Source organism: Chrysoperla carnea, chromosome 2, assembly GCF_905475395.1.
Source record: "Chrysoperla carnea chromosome 2, inChrCarn1.1, whole genome shotgun sequence".
In the NCBI taxonomy this organism is placed as follows: Eukaryota; Metazoa; Arthropoda; class Insecta; order Neuroptera; family Chrysopidae; genus Chrysoperla; species Chrysoperla carnea.
In genome coordinates this window covers 70901592-70917944 of record NC_058338.1, presented here as the reverse complement: position 1 = coordinate 70917944, position 16353 = coordinate 70901592, and the positions used below count along the sequence as shown (strand labels likewise).

Here is a 16353-nt window from a genome sequence, read left to right as displayed (position 1 = left end):
ACCATTAGAATAAAAGTTTTTGGCTTAAAAATAAAAATAAATATTTTTTTAACAATTATTTATCTATTTTATTAATAATTAGTTTGGATAATTACTTGTGTTCTGGCTTGTGGTAAAAATAATTAGGTATGATTTGGATAGAATTTGTGCTGTACTGATCTACTGTACGTTGTATCTTATGCGCAAAATGAGTCTTGGAGTTGATCCCTGCTGACTTTTTCATGAAGAGAAATCTCTCTCTCATTGGATGGACATATTTCAAACCAATGGAACTCTTTTGAAAGAAAGATATACAAATTGTCAACAGTGCAAAGTTTTGCACTGTTTTTGAAGACTTACCCTTACTTAAGGTACGTTCTTGGGCCTTTCGGAAGAAACCACAACAGATTGGACATGCAGCGTTAAATGGCACGCACATATCGAATATTATTTCTAATCACAGTAATGGCATCCTTTTTATTTTTACCCACAGATACGATACTTCGAGTATAGAGAATTTGAATGTAATAAATAGGGAAAATTTGATTTCATGAAGATTCATTCTTTTGTGCGAATACATGCCAGTTGAAAGTTTTTGTACTTGTTATATTTTTGAAACTGTGAGTATATTGCAATAAAAAACTTTACGCTTTAATAGAATTTTAATAATATTAACCAGTTGTCTGCGAATTACTTAGAAAAAAATCTTTCATTGGACAAGGATTAAATCTTCATGAAAGGGCAAAAGATCTTCTAAAATATTATTTAATTTTGTTTTGCATATTTTGCACTAAATTGTCAAAGGAAATTCGAATGAAAATATAATTTTCTGAACTTTTATCATCAAGTACCTTGGATATCGATTGAGTTGAATAATTTGCACACCTTTTATTCACACGGAGTTATTTAATGAACACCTGGTTTTGCAGAATACGGTTTAATCAAATGGATATAATATTAATAAAAAGGTATTGGAAAGTTTTCCAAATATATTCACTACGTTATAGGGCACATTTGGTAAAACAGATCCTCACGAAAATCCGTGGCTCATTACGCCAGAATTTTTACTAAAAGATGGCGAATTTGATATTTTGACTATTCATTATTAAAATTCCATGGTATTTTCTCAAACTGTAGCTTTTGAATCATTTTCAAGTGTCTCTTCCAGTAAAGCTTACAAACATTGTTACACATATCAGAGCGGCGGTTTTTCAAAGTCAAGGACTTGAAATCGGTAGCTAGCGTCATAAAGTGGAGTGTCCCTAAGATAATAGTCGCAGAAACGAAGCATTATATAAAGTTTGAAAATTTGAACAGTAAGACGGTTTAGAATGCGGTTTTCTGCATTCGATTCGTAAGAGCGTCAGCAAATTTTGCTACCTAAATTAATTTATAAGAAATTAAAAATATACAATTTGCATAAATAGTATGCATTTTATAATTGCATTTTTATTTGAGCGTAATTATACTTAATTCAAAATTCGGCTAATAAAGATCAAAATGATTTCAACCTTGTTATGCAGAAGTTTTTGGGATCACTGAACACTAATATCGCGACAGACTCGGTGTCTGAGGTACCTGGTACTCAGGGTGAACGATATTCCCACCGTCTCTTAAAGTTTTCGGGATATTCGTTATATAATCAGGCCAAACTCGTTACTTAGAGGTTTTCGGGATTGCTGAACACGAAAATAGTGACATAATTGAGCTCCAGGTATCTCGTGTTCGGAGTTTCCGGGGTACGAGAGGTACTCTGAGTACTATAGGTAATTGGAGATCAATTCTGTTCGCGATATTCGTGTTCAGCTACTCCAAAAACCCCCGAGTAACAAGTATGAAATCATTCCCCAACAGGTTTATCAATATACTGTGGGTCCAATCATGGCGGCAATGTATGGAAAACTTTTTAATTATTTGTTTTATGTAAAAAAGTTAAAAGTCTTAGATGGCCTAGAACACAATATGAAATAATTAGATGTAAATTTTTTGCATTCATTTTAGAGCTTTGTCGAAAAATATAAATATTGCCTAAGAGTAAAGTACCTTTATTTTTTACAATATCTACAATATTATCCATCTACCATGACAAAACAGATTTTGTTATTTATACCAACTCTTCTCTGTATTTGCATTGATAATTTATGTCCTACTGAGTGTTATGTAATATGCATAATATCTTTTACACTCTTTTATTATAACAACCCCACCCCCTACCCGGTCAATTGCTTTCCAACTTTCATACGATGAATTTTCGTAGGAGGTAATTCAATTTTTCACTTTTACTTATTGTCATTACCAATAAAATTTTACTCAATCGTTATCTAAGTGTAAAATGTTTCATGGAATACTCCATACTTTTCATGGGATAAATTTGCATGGTATGACAATGCGATAAAACGCTAAGAAGAAGGAGGTAAGTTGACGTTATATGCGATATTCTAGCCATTTCTTAGATTTAATGACAAATTCACCAAGTGAGCAATAATGATTTGCCGTATATATATGAAGCTCGCGCTGATACAAAAGCATGGATGCAATGGTCATATCATGTTTATTTAAACCACATTACTTACTTATGTTATCTTATATCGCTATATGATTTAGGCTAAATCACGTAATAAAAGCGTTTATTAAAATGAGTTATTTCTAATTTAATAAAAGGCTGTTAATTTTTTTAAAGCTTAATTATATTAAACTGATAAAAAATAAAAATAATAAATAATAATAATAATAAAAAAACAAATAATATTTTGTAATCATAAATGTGTAAAACAAATTTTTAAATGATGACTTGAATCAATATATTTCGAATACAGGTAACTAATTTATAAGTTATAGGCCAATAGTGACGTATTAAATAATAATGGATTTATCTCACAAAATGTTTACTGTTTTTAAAATTGATTTATTATTTACGTGTTCAAAATTGAAATCATTTACATTTTTGATCAGTATAACCAAACATCGCCCTGGTGGAAAAAATATTTGAAGAAAGAATAAGAAATTCTGAAAAAGTCTTAGGAACTTTGAATTTCTCAACGTTTTCGGACTAGTCTAATTCAGAGTTATTCAGAGTTCTTAATACTTTTTTAAAGTTTCTAAGACTTTTTCAAAGTTTCTTAAGACTTATTAAGACTTATTATTTTTTCAAATATTTTTTCCACCAGGGCGAGGGAAAAAATTCTCCCACAAAACTTTCAACTCTTAGCCTACGATTCTGCTTAATTAATTCAAGAAAAGTGAAACGACTATCAGTCATATTAGATAATTTGAGTGCAAAACTGGTATCCAAGTTATAAAAATTATGTTCGAAGTGTGACATTACATTGCCAAATTTGGTTAAAATTCGCCAATTTGTAAATGTTGCTCAATTTTGTGATTTAACTAATTTCATAGAAATAATTTGGAAAAATAATATTCATTAGTTAAGTGAACAAATGTTTCTCTGAAAGAAAATTTATATGAAACGAATACGTTATTTCTTAAATTTGTTATTTTTGTTATTTAACTTTACTACTAACGTTTTATATCAAAATTATGAAAATAGCCGTGTTTTTGGCCTTTCATTCCTAAACTGTATTGATTAAGAAGACATTTTTGATGCCACCTAAATACTGAATTTATTCTAAATTTCCAGGCCATCTCGAAAACACTAGCAAATATCGACAACCAATTTATTTGAGGAAGTGAAAATCAACTTATAAATAATATAGGGGAAAGTGATACAAAATTATACCTCACGGTAAAATGATCTCTCGTTGTTTTAAGTGAGCCATTAAAGCCATCATTTATTGAAAGATGGCTTCCACGTGATCAAATTAATCGTTGAACAAAGACTTATAGGGATGTATAAGCTTTTTCGGGTTTCGTATCTAAAATATTAATTTTACTGCTTTTGATTTATGGTAAGACAATTTTCAACGTAAAATTTCTGTTTTTGTGTTAGTTTTCTTCGGCTAAATGTTGAACTCTTGGCTTCTGTTAAATTTTAGTAATACTTATAATACATTTTGATGGCGTACAATGAATTTTAAGGTCCGTTTTTATGACGGGATTCAAAAAGTCATTACGGGTATAATGATCCCTATTTTGTGTGAAAAATTATAATAGCTAAAATGATCCTCAATTATATAGGTAGGTCTTAAATGTGTTGATTTAGATGTTGTTACCAGTGATTTTTATATTTATACTAATCGTTGATACAATGTAAAAGAACAATTAGTATTTTGTGTGAACTGTTTGGTAAAAAACGCAATGGGATCATTTTACTCACATATTCTTACAAGGTCGGTAAAACGATCGTTTTAAGAAATATTGAATTGTTCTTCGTGAAATTATAAACGAATCAAAAGAAATTGGCATATCAATATTGCGTCACTTGAATAAAGAAACCAAAAATATTTCGATGTTATATATATCTCGGATGGTTTGGCTATAAATTTAATTTTTTCTTAGGGGGTCACTAAAGGACACCTTCCCGTAATTTTTTTAAAGCGATGATTAGATGTGTAAAATACTATAACGTGTTAAAATTATAAACCTATATGTACAAGACAAATTTAACATTTTCAATTAAAAAAAAAAAAAAAAAAAACAAAAATTTTAGTTTCGATTTTAGGTTTTATTTTTTAAGTTTCGAAACCCAGATGCATTGAACCTTTTGTAAGATAAAATACGCCACTATTGACCTATTATTGACTACTATGTAATGGCTAGTTAGTTTGATATAAGTTGAATAAAAATAACAATTTGTAAACTAAATAAATATAAATGTACTATGAAAGACTATCTATATTATTATGGGGCTAATAATATTTAAATGTTATAAAGAAAATGTATGAATGGCACTTCATATGTACAAATAGATTTTTTTTAAATTTATATTTAGAATTTTTTAATAAGAATATTATTAAATAAAGTAAATAAATAAAAAACTGAAAAAAAAAGGAACTAAAAAATATTTTGTTTCAAAATCAAAAAAGCAAACTATCATTTTTAAAATAAACATTTATACTAATGTGAAAAAAAAATTGTGTGTTGTTTTTGTTTTGCTTTTATTTAATCCCTATTTGCGTGTTCCGTTATCAAAAAATTATTTAAATAATGGTACACGCTTTATCATAACATGCATTTTTTTACAGAAAAATTTTCAGAAATTATACTATAATTTAAAAATATATGTAAATAGGTCATTATTGCTCGCGATACCATTAGATCCATGACCGAGATTAGTATTTGACAATCGTTTCAGAATGTCAAAAATTTTCAGTTCCTATATATTCTGTTGTTAATAATCCGGTCGTTGTTAAATTTCTAGCCGCCCGGAAATGAATGTCCAATATTAAGCCTGACTTCAGTCCTAAAAAAGAAGCGCTCAACAGTCTGTCTAGCTTATATACATGAAATATATATCAAGGTGTACCAATTTTAGTGTCAAGTTTATCACGCTTAGAAATATTGATGATACGAGCAAAATTTTGGAATAGGTGTTCATAAAATCAACTTATTGGTCTATATCTGTTTGTCTGTTCGCCTGTCTGCCACAACGATAACTCAAAAACGAAAAGAGATATCAAGCTGAAATTTTTAATCAGGACGTATTGAGGACGTAAAAAGTGAGTTTCAGCTCGCAAATGAGCATCATTGGTCAAATGAGTCTTGACCTATCTGACCGTAGGACCCATCGCGTAAAATGTAAGAGGTAGAACAAAAGTGTAAATGTAAAAATGTTCTTTATAAAAACATAAACAACTTTTGTATTAAACATTTTTTTCGTAAACATAATTATTTACCCCTGAAGACGCAAATTAGAACAAAACTTTGGTGTTCATATTCTCCAAAACTATAAAATATAGGGAGTTGAAAATTTGCAGGCAGCTTCATGCAGTGGAATTATCAAAGATTCTCGAAAATTGAAAAAAAAAATCCTAAAACAAACTTTCGAAGAAGATCTTTAAAAATTTTCGAAGTTTTCGAAAACCAAAACAAATGACGGCCGAAAGTTGCGCCATAATTGTGTTGGTTTATTTAACTTTTCTAGTTTATTAAACATAATTAAAGCACTGACGAATACTGTGTATACAGGGTATTTTAACAATTAATTTAGTCAATTGTTTGCTGTAATTATCTTAACGGGTTTTTAATCAAAAGAATATTATTAATAAATTATTCAAATTTTTTAAAACTATAATTTTTTTTGTCTTTCTAAAATAAACTAGTTTAATAAATATGGTGGGAGCGCAAATAAATGTATGCACTTGACAGGAATTAATACACTGAATAATTTAATTGCGTTTCCAATATTTAGTTGCTGCCAGTAGATATATTTTATAATATATCTACTGGCAAGTCATCTCATTTCTACCGCAATTTAAGCTAATACGAAAATATTACACATATCTGAATGTTTGTTCTACAAGTTTGTTACCTTTTTACGGTTAAAAAAGATGTGATATACGACATATCACTAAAATCACTAAATTCATGTTGGTGCAAATGCGCAGATAAAGAAATTTTTTGAATAAAGCACTTTAAACTTTTGAAAGGAAGTTTTTGAGTAATTAATTATATTATTTTTCCGACCCTTGGATCTTTTATTTTTTGACTACTCTTTATTATAGCCCCCCTATTAATTATGCGACCTTTATGTGATTCCGTTACTTTTTGGAATGCATACTTCTGCAATTGACTAACTTTGGATCAACGTTTGAACTGTTACGCCACTTTGCAGTGGAGCACTGCGGAAAATACTCGTGTAGGAAAATGTTTTATTGGAAAATATTTTAAGAAAATTCCATATTAATTTTTCGCTCCTCTAAATAAAGTCGATGAAGTGGGAAATATTTTGCAGATATTATGAGAATAATTGATCAAGCTTTCTAGAATTGAAAATGTTCGCATATCTGTTATCAGTTATGAACATGAGTTGATTTTTAAATGACCGTGAGGTCAGGGTCATTATCAAGTATGCACTCTTAAACCCAACAACAGAGGCTATTTTTGGATGCACGATTTATTTTGTTAAATAATGGTGTTTAATCTCGTACTTAAAACGTTAAGTTCAACCTTAATTATAATGGCTCATAGCTCGTTTTGCAACAAAAGTTGTAGAGGTTGATGGAGGACATCATGTTCCGACATCTGATTGGACCTAGTTCTTCGGGTTTCTTTAATAGCTAATGTAGATCCTAAACGGTAAGAGATAGAATAACCCTTTAAATAAGAAAGGTGATCCTCATAAAAAATTAAAAAAAAATTTCATCTATAGAATTTTGTCGAAAATCATCAGCTATTGGAGGAAAAACGATCTAAAAATATGTTATTATATTGCACTTAATCGAAAGAAAACACGCTACGTACGGAAAAATGCTGTAGCCAAAAGTTATCAAGGGCAATAGAGGACATTCGCCTGTGTCCATGATCTACAAATATCGACATGATCTACAAGCTTTAGGCGTATTTTCTTTCGATTAAATGCAATAATGGCATATTTTTAAGTCGCATGTCCTCCAAAAGGTAACGTTTTTCGAAAAAATGTTGTAAACAAAAGTTGTTAATTTTTTTATGAGCATTAACTTTCTAATTTAAAATTTATTTATTCTATCTCTTAACTTTTAGAATCTAAATTGCCTCTTAAAGGAACCCAAAGTACTAGGTGCAATTAGCCATTAGCCATTATAGATTAAAATGATCCAAGCACCCTGTATAAGGTTGTTTTGAATGTATCGATTAACAAAAAAATTGCATAATAAATAGGAAAGTGAAGATAAGTTGAGTACCTTCAAATATAGAAAACGGTATCCATTGAAAGAGCTAATAAAATAGTCAAAATGGGCCCAAGAACTCCATTCATACAGTCCAATTATTTTTAGGATAAATACTAATAGCCAAGATTATGCGAATACTTTCGAAAGAACTTCTACTTACCATCAACTAAATAAGCAGATACACCAACTCAATCTTACAAGAGAGTCTACCGATTTTTTTTTATCAAGAAGAGAAGAATGGGTATATATTTGTCTAAATTAGATGAAAAGTTCAATTAGATGAAATGATTAATGATATGTCACCATATTAGACCAAAAGCCCATGCTGAAATTTTTCGGGTGAAATGACCCACCAAGAATCATGTTGAAAAAGATGCTTTTATATGTAAAAGTAACCGAAACCCTTCCCAAATCCGTGTTTGTTTCTGCACGGCATTTATGCTATTCGATTCAAATACTTGCAGAGTTAGTATCCAGGAATGCTGTACAAATTTGCTGGTGCAGAAGTGAGCTACCAAAGGGTGTAACATCCATATTTTCACCTGTAATCTCCTGTATCGCTCGCAAAGCTCACGCTATAGTGCTTAAATAACTTTTACTTATAGGAGCATCTTTTTCAACATGTTTCCTGGTCAGTCATTTAATCCGAAAAATTTCAATATGGTCGCGTGGTCTATATCATAACGTTTAAATGTTTTGACCCTTGAGTCCTCTTTGAAAGAAAGTTATGTAATAGATTAAAATGGTCGCATTACGAAAACTTTTTAAAGACTAATCGAATTTACCTCTTGTACTATATAAGGTTTATTTATAAACTTAAATAATTAAACTTATGGATTGTTACCCGTTTGTTATGCTTGTGTAACCATGACTACTAAAAATTGTCTTTATTTGTGAATATAATATTACATACGTTAATGTACGGATAGATTAAAAAATAGTGACGTTAATTTAGTACATTTTCAACCAAAATCGATTCTTCTTTATACAAACGTTGTATTTTATACATTCAAAAGTTAAATATTACTCGTTGCATGTGGAAAAAAAATCATGATATAAGCGTCATCTGATAAAAAAACAATTGAACATGTCTAAATCCTTTCGGACACTCGCAATTTATTGCCTGAATACATGCTGAATATATTTATAAAATATAGTTGTATTTGAGAGAACGTAAAACGTAGAAGAGTATCAACAAAAAACAAACAGCCAAATGTTTTTATTCTTGAAAGTAATATCATTCGTCTAATGGAGAAATGGCTAAATGATAGAAAGCTTTGGCTATTTGGTAATCATCTACCATTATTATCCAGAAAGTATGTTCTATCGAAATTTGATAGCACGTTTTCAAAAATCCAATAATATTAGTGAGAACAATCATACTTCTAGCAGACCAGTGCGAGCACAATCTCGTAGTATGGAACGTTATGAGAAAATTTGTAAACTTGGCGAGGGCAGTTATGGTATTGTGTTTAAGTGTCGTAATCGTGATAATGGTGAAATTGTTGCGATAAAAAAGTTTGCTGAAAGTGAAGATGATCCACTGATTAGAAAAATAGCGTTACGTGAAATTAGAGTGTTAAAAGTAATTTAATTTGCATAATTTTATTTTTTTAATTTTAAGACAATAGAAAATAAGTTAAAGTACCTATAAGTGAAAGTTTCTAGGCAAGTAAGTTCCTGGCATTAGGTAGTAGGTCTTTTTTTATGTCGAATACTAAAAATTATTTTTGGTGGAAGTGCATGGAAGTAATATATAGTTTAACATAATCAATTGGGTTTAGAACAGAACTAGCGCCAGATGTAACAAATTGACTCAATAACAACAAAAATAATTTATATTTATCTTAAATATATACAATTTATATTCTCATTACTTTTTTGTAAACAATCATAATATTTAGAACACTGAAATCGACGAAAAATTCTTTATTTATTCTTTTCGCGTAATACAATTACAATTCAATATACAAACTGTACTAGATTGATACCCACCCGCTTCACTGGGCTTAAAAGTAAAAACCACCGCTTTAGAGCCTCCACCCTCTCTTGATATACACAGTTTTCGTTTTTGTTAAATGTAAAATGGTCATAATTCATTGAGTATATCAGAAAAATTGGCCTTGATTTGTTTGACATTTACTAATATCAATTTTTACAGAAATCTTTAATTTATGATTCAAATTAATGATCACAAATGGAGCAAAATGATCATTTTGAACCATAAATTAAAGATTTCTGTAAAAATTTTAAACTGTAAATGTCAAACAATTCTTGGTCACCTTTTCTGATATACTCAATGAATTATGACTATTTTACAATTTAAAAAATTGAAAATCGTGCATATCTTTTAGCTGCGTAAAACAATCCCTTCAAGTGTTATGGAAGGCGGATAAGTGAGACCAAGCGAGGTGGAGGCTATAAAGCGGTTGTTTTTACTTTTAAGCCCAGTGAAGCGGGCGGGTATCAAGCTAGTATAATTTAAATTTCTCTACCTATCTCAAGTAATTGACTATCAAATGTCTTCAGAGATTTTCGTAACTAGAAAAAGAGCTAATGATCTTTCAAATGGTTCATCAAATTGTCGGCAAATATAGCTATCTCAGCTTTACAGCTTTAAAATATACAAAAATCTATTGAAATTGGTTAATCAGTTTTGGAGATACGATAGGTACTACATTCAGCTTTGAAGTTAATTTTTTTGTTAAAGGTTAAAAGTGAAATGTTATTTCTCCATTATTAAGTAATTTGTAATGATTTTGAATTAGCGTTTTTAAGAGTTATAGCACCATGACTAATTGTAAGACGAATCGAAGCATTTACTGGAAAATATAAAATTGAAATATATATTTAACTGGAAAAGCTTCTTCGATGTTCATCTACATTGCAAAATCATCGATTTATTAGACTACTCGATTTCAAACAATCGGTTTTTATCTTACTATATTTTGAACCCTAATTTATGTAACCTTTTTTTTAATTAATATTTTCTCTCTTCACTTATCGTCAGCCTAATTTGCAGAAGATTTTAATTTACCTCTGTCATACATAAGATCATCTTGAGAAAATTAAAAACCTATAAAAGATTAAAGCTACATATCTCATAGCTTTTCTTTAACATGCAGTAACTGTAATTTTGTACAGAACTTGTTATTACACTGTAAGTGTAAGCAGAAGAGGTTCACTAGTGAAAATTTTCAGCAGAAAACATGAGGCGATTTGTGCAATTCTAAATATTGCTTAAAAACACTGGTGGTAATTTAGTACATGAAAAAAATCCAAAAAGTTACCTATAAATTTTCTTTAAGCAGCACTAAATTTATTCTCCAATTAAAACTGAAGGGGGGGTCAGTTAATAATATTTACAAAAGGAATAAATTTCCTTCAAACAGTAGGTATTAGATCTAATCTTCGGTGGCCTTCGTAGATGTACATAATATCGATTCTACCTTGAAACATATATTATTTACAATTATACATTTTAAATAATTAATATTTTGTATTATTCTAATTACAGTAAGAATTTCGCTAAACAAGTAATTTTTTACAATCGCTTTTTATTTGAAAATTTAAATACTTGTAAGCTGACACCGCTTCTTATAGCACAAATAGGTAGAAATTGACTGTTAATTTTTTTATTCACAAATAAATTTTTTTATCTGGTACATCCAAGTATATAATTAGTAATGGAGCAAAAAATTAGTTATTAGCTTTTTCCGAAAATTTATTAAAAATAAATAAAAAAATAATTACGTATCATACAGATTAAAGCCACATTGTTTATTGTTTTTAATTAACTAAATTAATAATTAATATCGTTAATTAAATTTTTGGTAAAAAAACCTCTATTTTTCGTCATAGAATTTCAGACGATATCTAGAAAACTGTATACTAATTAATAAATTTTTTGATTGATTTATGAAATGATGAAAACTGAAAATAAAATTTTTGCGATTTTTACAATTTTATCCTTATTTTTTGTGATTCAATTGATAACTTTAAGAAAAAAAAAGCAAAAAAAAATTATTGTTTCTGAATTTCTAAAGAAATATCGACTCAAGCGTCACGAAAATTCAGTTCAATTGATAACTACTTACTTGACAAAAAAATTTGTTAAAATAGCCGAAATCGGGATGGGAAACTCTTCATCCGGAAATTTAGACCATATCTCAGAAAGTATGCGTTCAACTATTAAATAAATCCTATTTTGGTGTTTTTGGGTCAAATTTAAACACTGAGTTTGCGAAAATGTATAGCCAAAGTTTTTCTCCATTTTTTGCAATTATGTGAAGAGATAATTTTGAAAAATTCAAAAATGTGTTCATTTCAATTAGGGTCCAAAAAATACAAAAATCGCGTTCATTACATTATTGGTAGAGTTTTTTCATTACTTAAAATCTTTAAATAATCCTACATTTTGATTAAAAACAGAGATAATAAAAATTTTGCATTTCTTGATTACTTTTTATGTGTAACGAAAAAATTCCAGAAAGTATCCATAATTATTGATAAAATCGAGAAAATTATAGTTTGTAATAAATATAATAATTCCCGTTCAATCATTATCGTTGTTATTTCCCGATGGGATCAACTAGAAAAAATCCATTGAATCAACTATTCTAAATTTTTAATTCCTTTACCTACGTACCTACTTTATTTCGGGAAAATCTATTTGGGCTTATATTTGAGTATTTATACTCTCATATATTAAGATATTAAAATTTTGAAATTAAGTCTGTTGTGTTGCATCTATTTGAACAAAAAAGTAAAATTATTAAAAAATGGATAAAATAGTAGAAAATAGTTTTTACTCAGAAAGATATTCCTGTAAGTTAAATAAAATTAGGTACGTCTAATAGGAAGCACAATACTTTTGCTTCTTAGCTCGTTTTATTTTTTGCTTTCAATATAAATTAAAAAAGTTCAAATTTATTGTCTTAAATTCCCATTAGCGTCTCAACCATCGTAGCATCAGAAAAAAGTATTTGTCAAACGCACCACGCAATTAATGGAATTATAAACATTATTTCTTGACAAATTTTTTTTAAATGCGTTTAAAATTTAAATAACAATTAATTTTGAATCGCAAAATTAATTGTTCTAAAATTTAATTCAAATTACAAAAATGCTACAGAAAAAAAAAGTGAAAACAAACAATTGACTGAATTAATTGTTGATATACCATGTATAGACAATGTTGATTACGCAATCGCGTCATATTAGTATATAAAGATAGCCAAACATACATACATGTCATACACACATAACTGATATGCCCATATAATACATACTTTATAATGTTTCTAGCCAAGTTTGCGCCTTTACGGGTTAACAGTGATGTTTACGAAAAGATGTTTCAAACAAAAGTTGTTAATTTTTTTAGAAGGAACATTTCACAACCGACATCCGAAAATAGACTAATTAGGTGATTTTATGAACACCTATACCAAAATTTTGTTCGTAGCGTCAATATATTTAAGCGTTATAAACTTGGGACTAGGGAATTTAGTAAACCTTGATATATTTTATATATAGGTATAAAAATGAAACAAAATAAGAATCTTCGTCAAAGCACGATAATATTTGTGCTGAATTGAATATCTTCCTAATATAATTATTATAGATACGCCTACCTTGAATTCTACTTGAAATTATATTTATGATTTTCAGAATTTAAAACATCCAAATCTTGTAAATTTAATAGAAGTATTTCGACGTAAACGCCGTTTACATTTGGTATTTGAATTTTGTGAACGCACTGTTTTAAATGAAATGGAAAAATATCCAACTGGTTGTCCTGATTTAGTTTGTAAACAAATATTATGGCAAACATTACAGGCTGTATCTTATTGCCATAAACATAATTGTATACATCGAGATATTAAACCAGAAAATATTTTATTAACTCATAACGGTGTAGTCAAATTATGTGATTTTGGTTTTGCACGAATGTTAAGTAAGTTTTTATTTATTATAGCTTATACACGAGATTTAAGTTAAGGTAACCATCGAATATATCGCGAAACTTTCTCAATTTGGTTTTGTGATATTTATTTATTTGTAAAAATAAACGAGTTATGTTTCAATTTATTAATAAACAAGAAACTAGCCTGTTACAAAATGAGTAATGCAACTATGTTTCCGCCTGTTAAATGAGATGTAGAGAAAAGGCATGTTGACTAAATTTTTCACTTCAGGTGAAGAAATCTTACTGCGCGGGCAGAAGAATGAAGATGGATTTTCAAATTCTTTAAAAGTACGGAAAATATGAACGTTTAAAATTCCTACTTAAACAAAGAGGAAGATATAGGTTGGTGACGTCATTGTCCTATATCACCATAGAGATACATATAAAATTTTGTTTTGCTAAAAGGAGATAAGCAACAATCTTTGAACGCTTATAACTTCTTCGTTTTTTAATCATTTTTAATTTCACTTTCAAATTTTTTCATGCTATCAAGTCTAGTTTTACATTTTTATGTATAATGTGGCAAATTCGACATCAGACAACTACCGTCTTGGAACGACTTACAATATTTTCTTGCTTACATTTTGCATTTTTAAAACACGAACGAAAAAAATGAATTTGTATTTTTATAATCCAATAATCGAAAGTATCTAGACGATTATTCAGCTTTTGACTTTTATATGCATGATAGTCACTTATATTCATGCAACGTGTGAGAACAAAAATTTTAAACTGCTTTTTAATGCATATGCTTTTTTGTGGTGTTTTTTAGGTCCTGGAGAAAATTATACAGATTATGTAGCCACACGTTGGTATAGAGCACCAGAATTATTAGTTGGTGATACACAATATGGACCACAAGTAGATATATGGGCTATTGGGTGCCTAACTGCAGAATTAATCAGAGGAGAGGCTTTATGGCCGGGAAAATCGGATGCAGATCAATTATATTTAATACGTTGTACAGTTGGTGATTTTTTACCAAGCCATATGAATATCTTTCGTGCTAATGAGTTTTTTAAAGGTATTATATTACCCGTGCCACAACCAGAAGAAATGATTACACTGGAGGAAAAAGTTCCGAATGTTGAGTATACTGCAATTGATTTTTTGAAAGTAAGTGTACCGCAATATTAGAGTTCCACAATTGACAGACGCTTATTTGGAATTAACTGTCTTTCTTCCATCCAAATTATGTTTTATGACTGATTCGATATGAATTTTAAAACATCGTCAGCAACACTGCTAATGTTTATAATTTTGGCGTGGGATTACTCCTGTAGCGAGACGGGAGTAAAATACATACCAAAAAGGGCTTTAATATTTTAATAATGTCATCAGAGTTGGTAAATATTCTAGAATCTAGACGATTTATAACACCATCAATATTTTGTAATACTGACCTAATAATTTTTAAATGTGAATTTTTAGTTGTTAAGCTTACAAATAAACTAATTTCATTTTCAATGATTTAGAAATGTTTAGATAAGGATCCAGAAAAACGATGGAGTTGTGATCAGCTACTAGTTCATCGATATTTTGACAATTTTCATTATAAGTTCCCAGACACACAAGAAGAAAATAGTGAAAAAACTAAATATTTAGGAAATCAATCAAGGGTAAGTATAGGGTTAATTTCGTACATTATCTTTAGGTAGAGGCAAGTCGTTTACCGCAACGGTGATTTAAAAGATCGAAAAATAAAATTAAAAAAGCATAGTACAGTACATCTCTAAGGATGTCTATTTTTTTAAATAACTTTGAATTGCTATTAAAACTATTTTTTTTTTAAATAACAAAACAAATGCTTACTAATTTTCTTTAATTTCAGACATCAAATAATAGTAATACTATGAGTTTACCACAACTGAAGAAGAAAAGTATTGATATGAAATCTCCAAGTGAAAATATAAGTATGCATAAGTTAGAGCACTTACCAGCTATATAATAGAATAATTGTTTAATAAATTTTGTGATTTAAATAAAATAAATTTCTTTTTATTCTTTGATACCCAATAGGGTATTACACCCATTTTTGAAAAGTGTCTCAATTAGATTCTATAGTGGAACTAAACCATAAAAAAAACTTAATCGAAAAGTGCCATAAAAATGCATTTAAATATTACATTTTCAAATACAGCGCGCATGATTCACTTCTGTTTCGGACTAATGATTTATAACCAATGTAATAAAATGAATTAACAAATATCTACTATCTCAATCCAACTTATTGCTGTCAGTCCCAAAAATTAACTCTACATTTGCGCACTATCACATCCAAATTTTCTCCAAACCAATTTTGATAAACCAAGTATGTAATCCTACTAAATTTGGATCATACTTTTCAAATTTGTAATCAGAATTAACCTAGCTCTAATAGGTTTCAAGAATGTGGAGAGCTGGTCCCGAAAATAAGCACATAAGTGAGGTACTGCTATTATTCAAGATGCGCTTGTAGACATGGCCGGCATGGACATATTTCACCATTTTCTTAGCTTTTATTTATATTACAATTTAGCTATTATGATGACTGTGAAAATTTCGGGAAACTTGCGACTAATTTTGTATAATGTGAAGGCGCCAACATGGTTTACTATATTGTGCTGAGATTTCAAAGTAGAGAATATTGAATAAATTAGA

At 29.0% G+C, this 16353-nt stretch overlaps 1 protein-coding gene across 2 annotated transcripts; it reads left to right on the top strand.

Moving 5' to 3' along the window:
- Positions 1-8930: 8930 nt before the first annotated feature.
- On the top strand, positions 8931-15692 carry LOC123293477 (cyclin-dependent kinase-like 4). 2 transcript variants are annotated; one of them, XM_044874323.1, is made up of 6 exons: positions 8947-9061; positions 9135-9330; positions 13416-13701; positions 14486-14829; positions 15189-15332; positions 15545-15692. In XM_044874323.1, exons 1-6 carry the CDS (start codon positions 8994-8996, stop codon positions 15659-15661), a joined length of 1155 nt encoding a protein of 384 aa, XP_044730258.1. In that variant the 5' UTR covers positions 8947-8993; the 3' UTR covers positions 15662-15692. The 2 variants fall into 2 exon arrangements, with proteins under 2 accessions (XP_044730257.1, XP_044730258.1); XM_044874322.1 differs by having other exon boundaries at positions 8931-9330.
- The last annotated feature ends 661 nt before the right edge of the window (positions 15693-16353 follow it).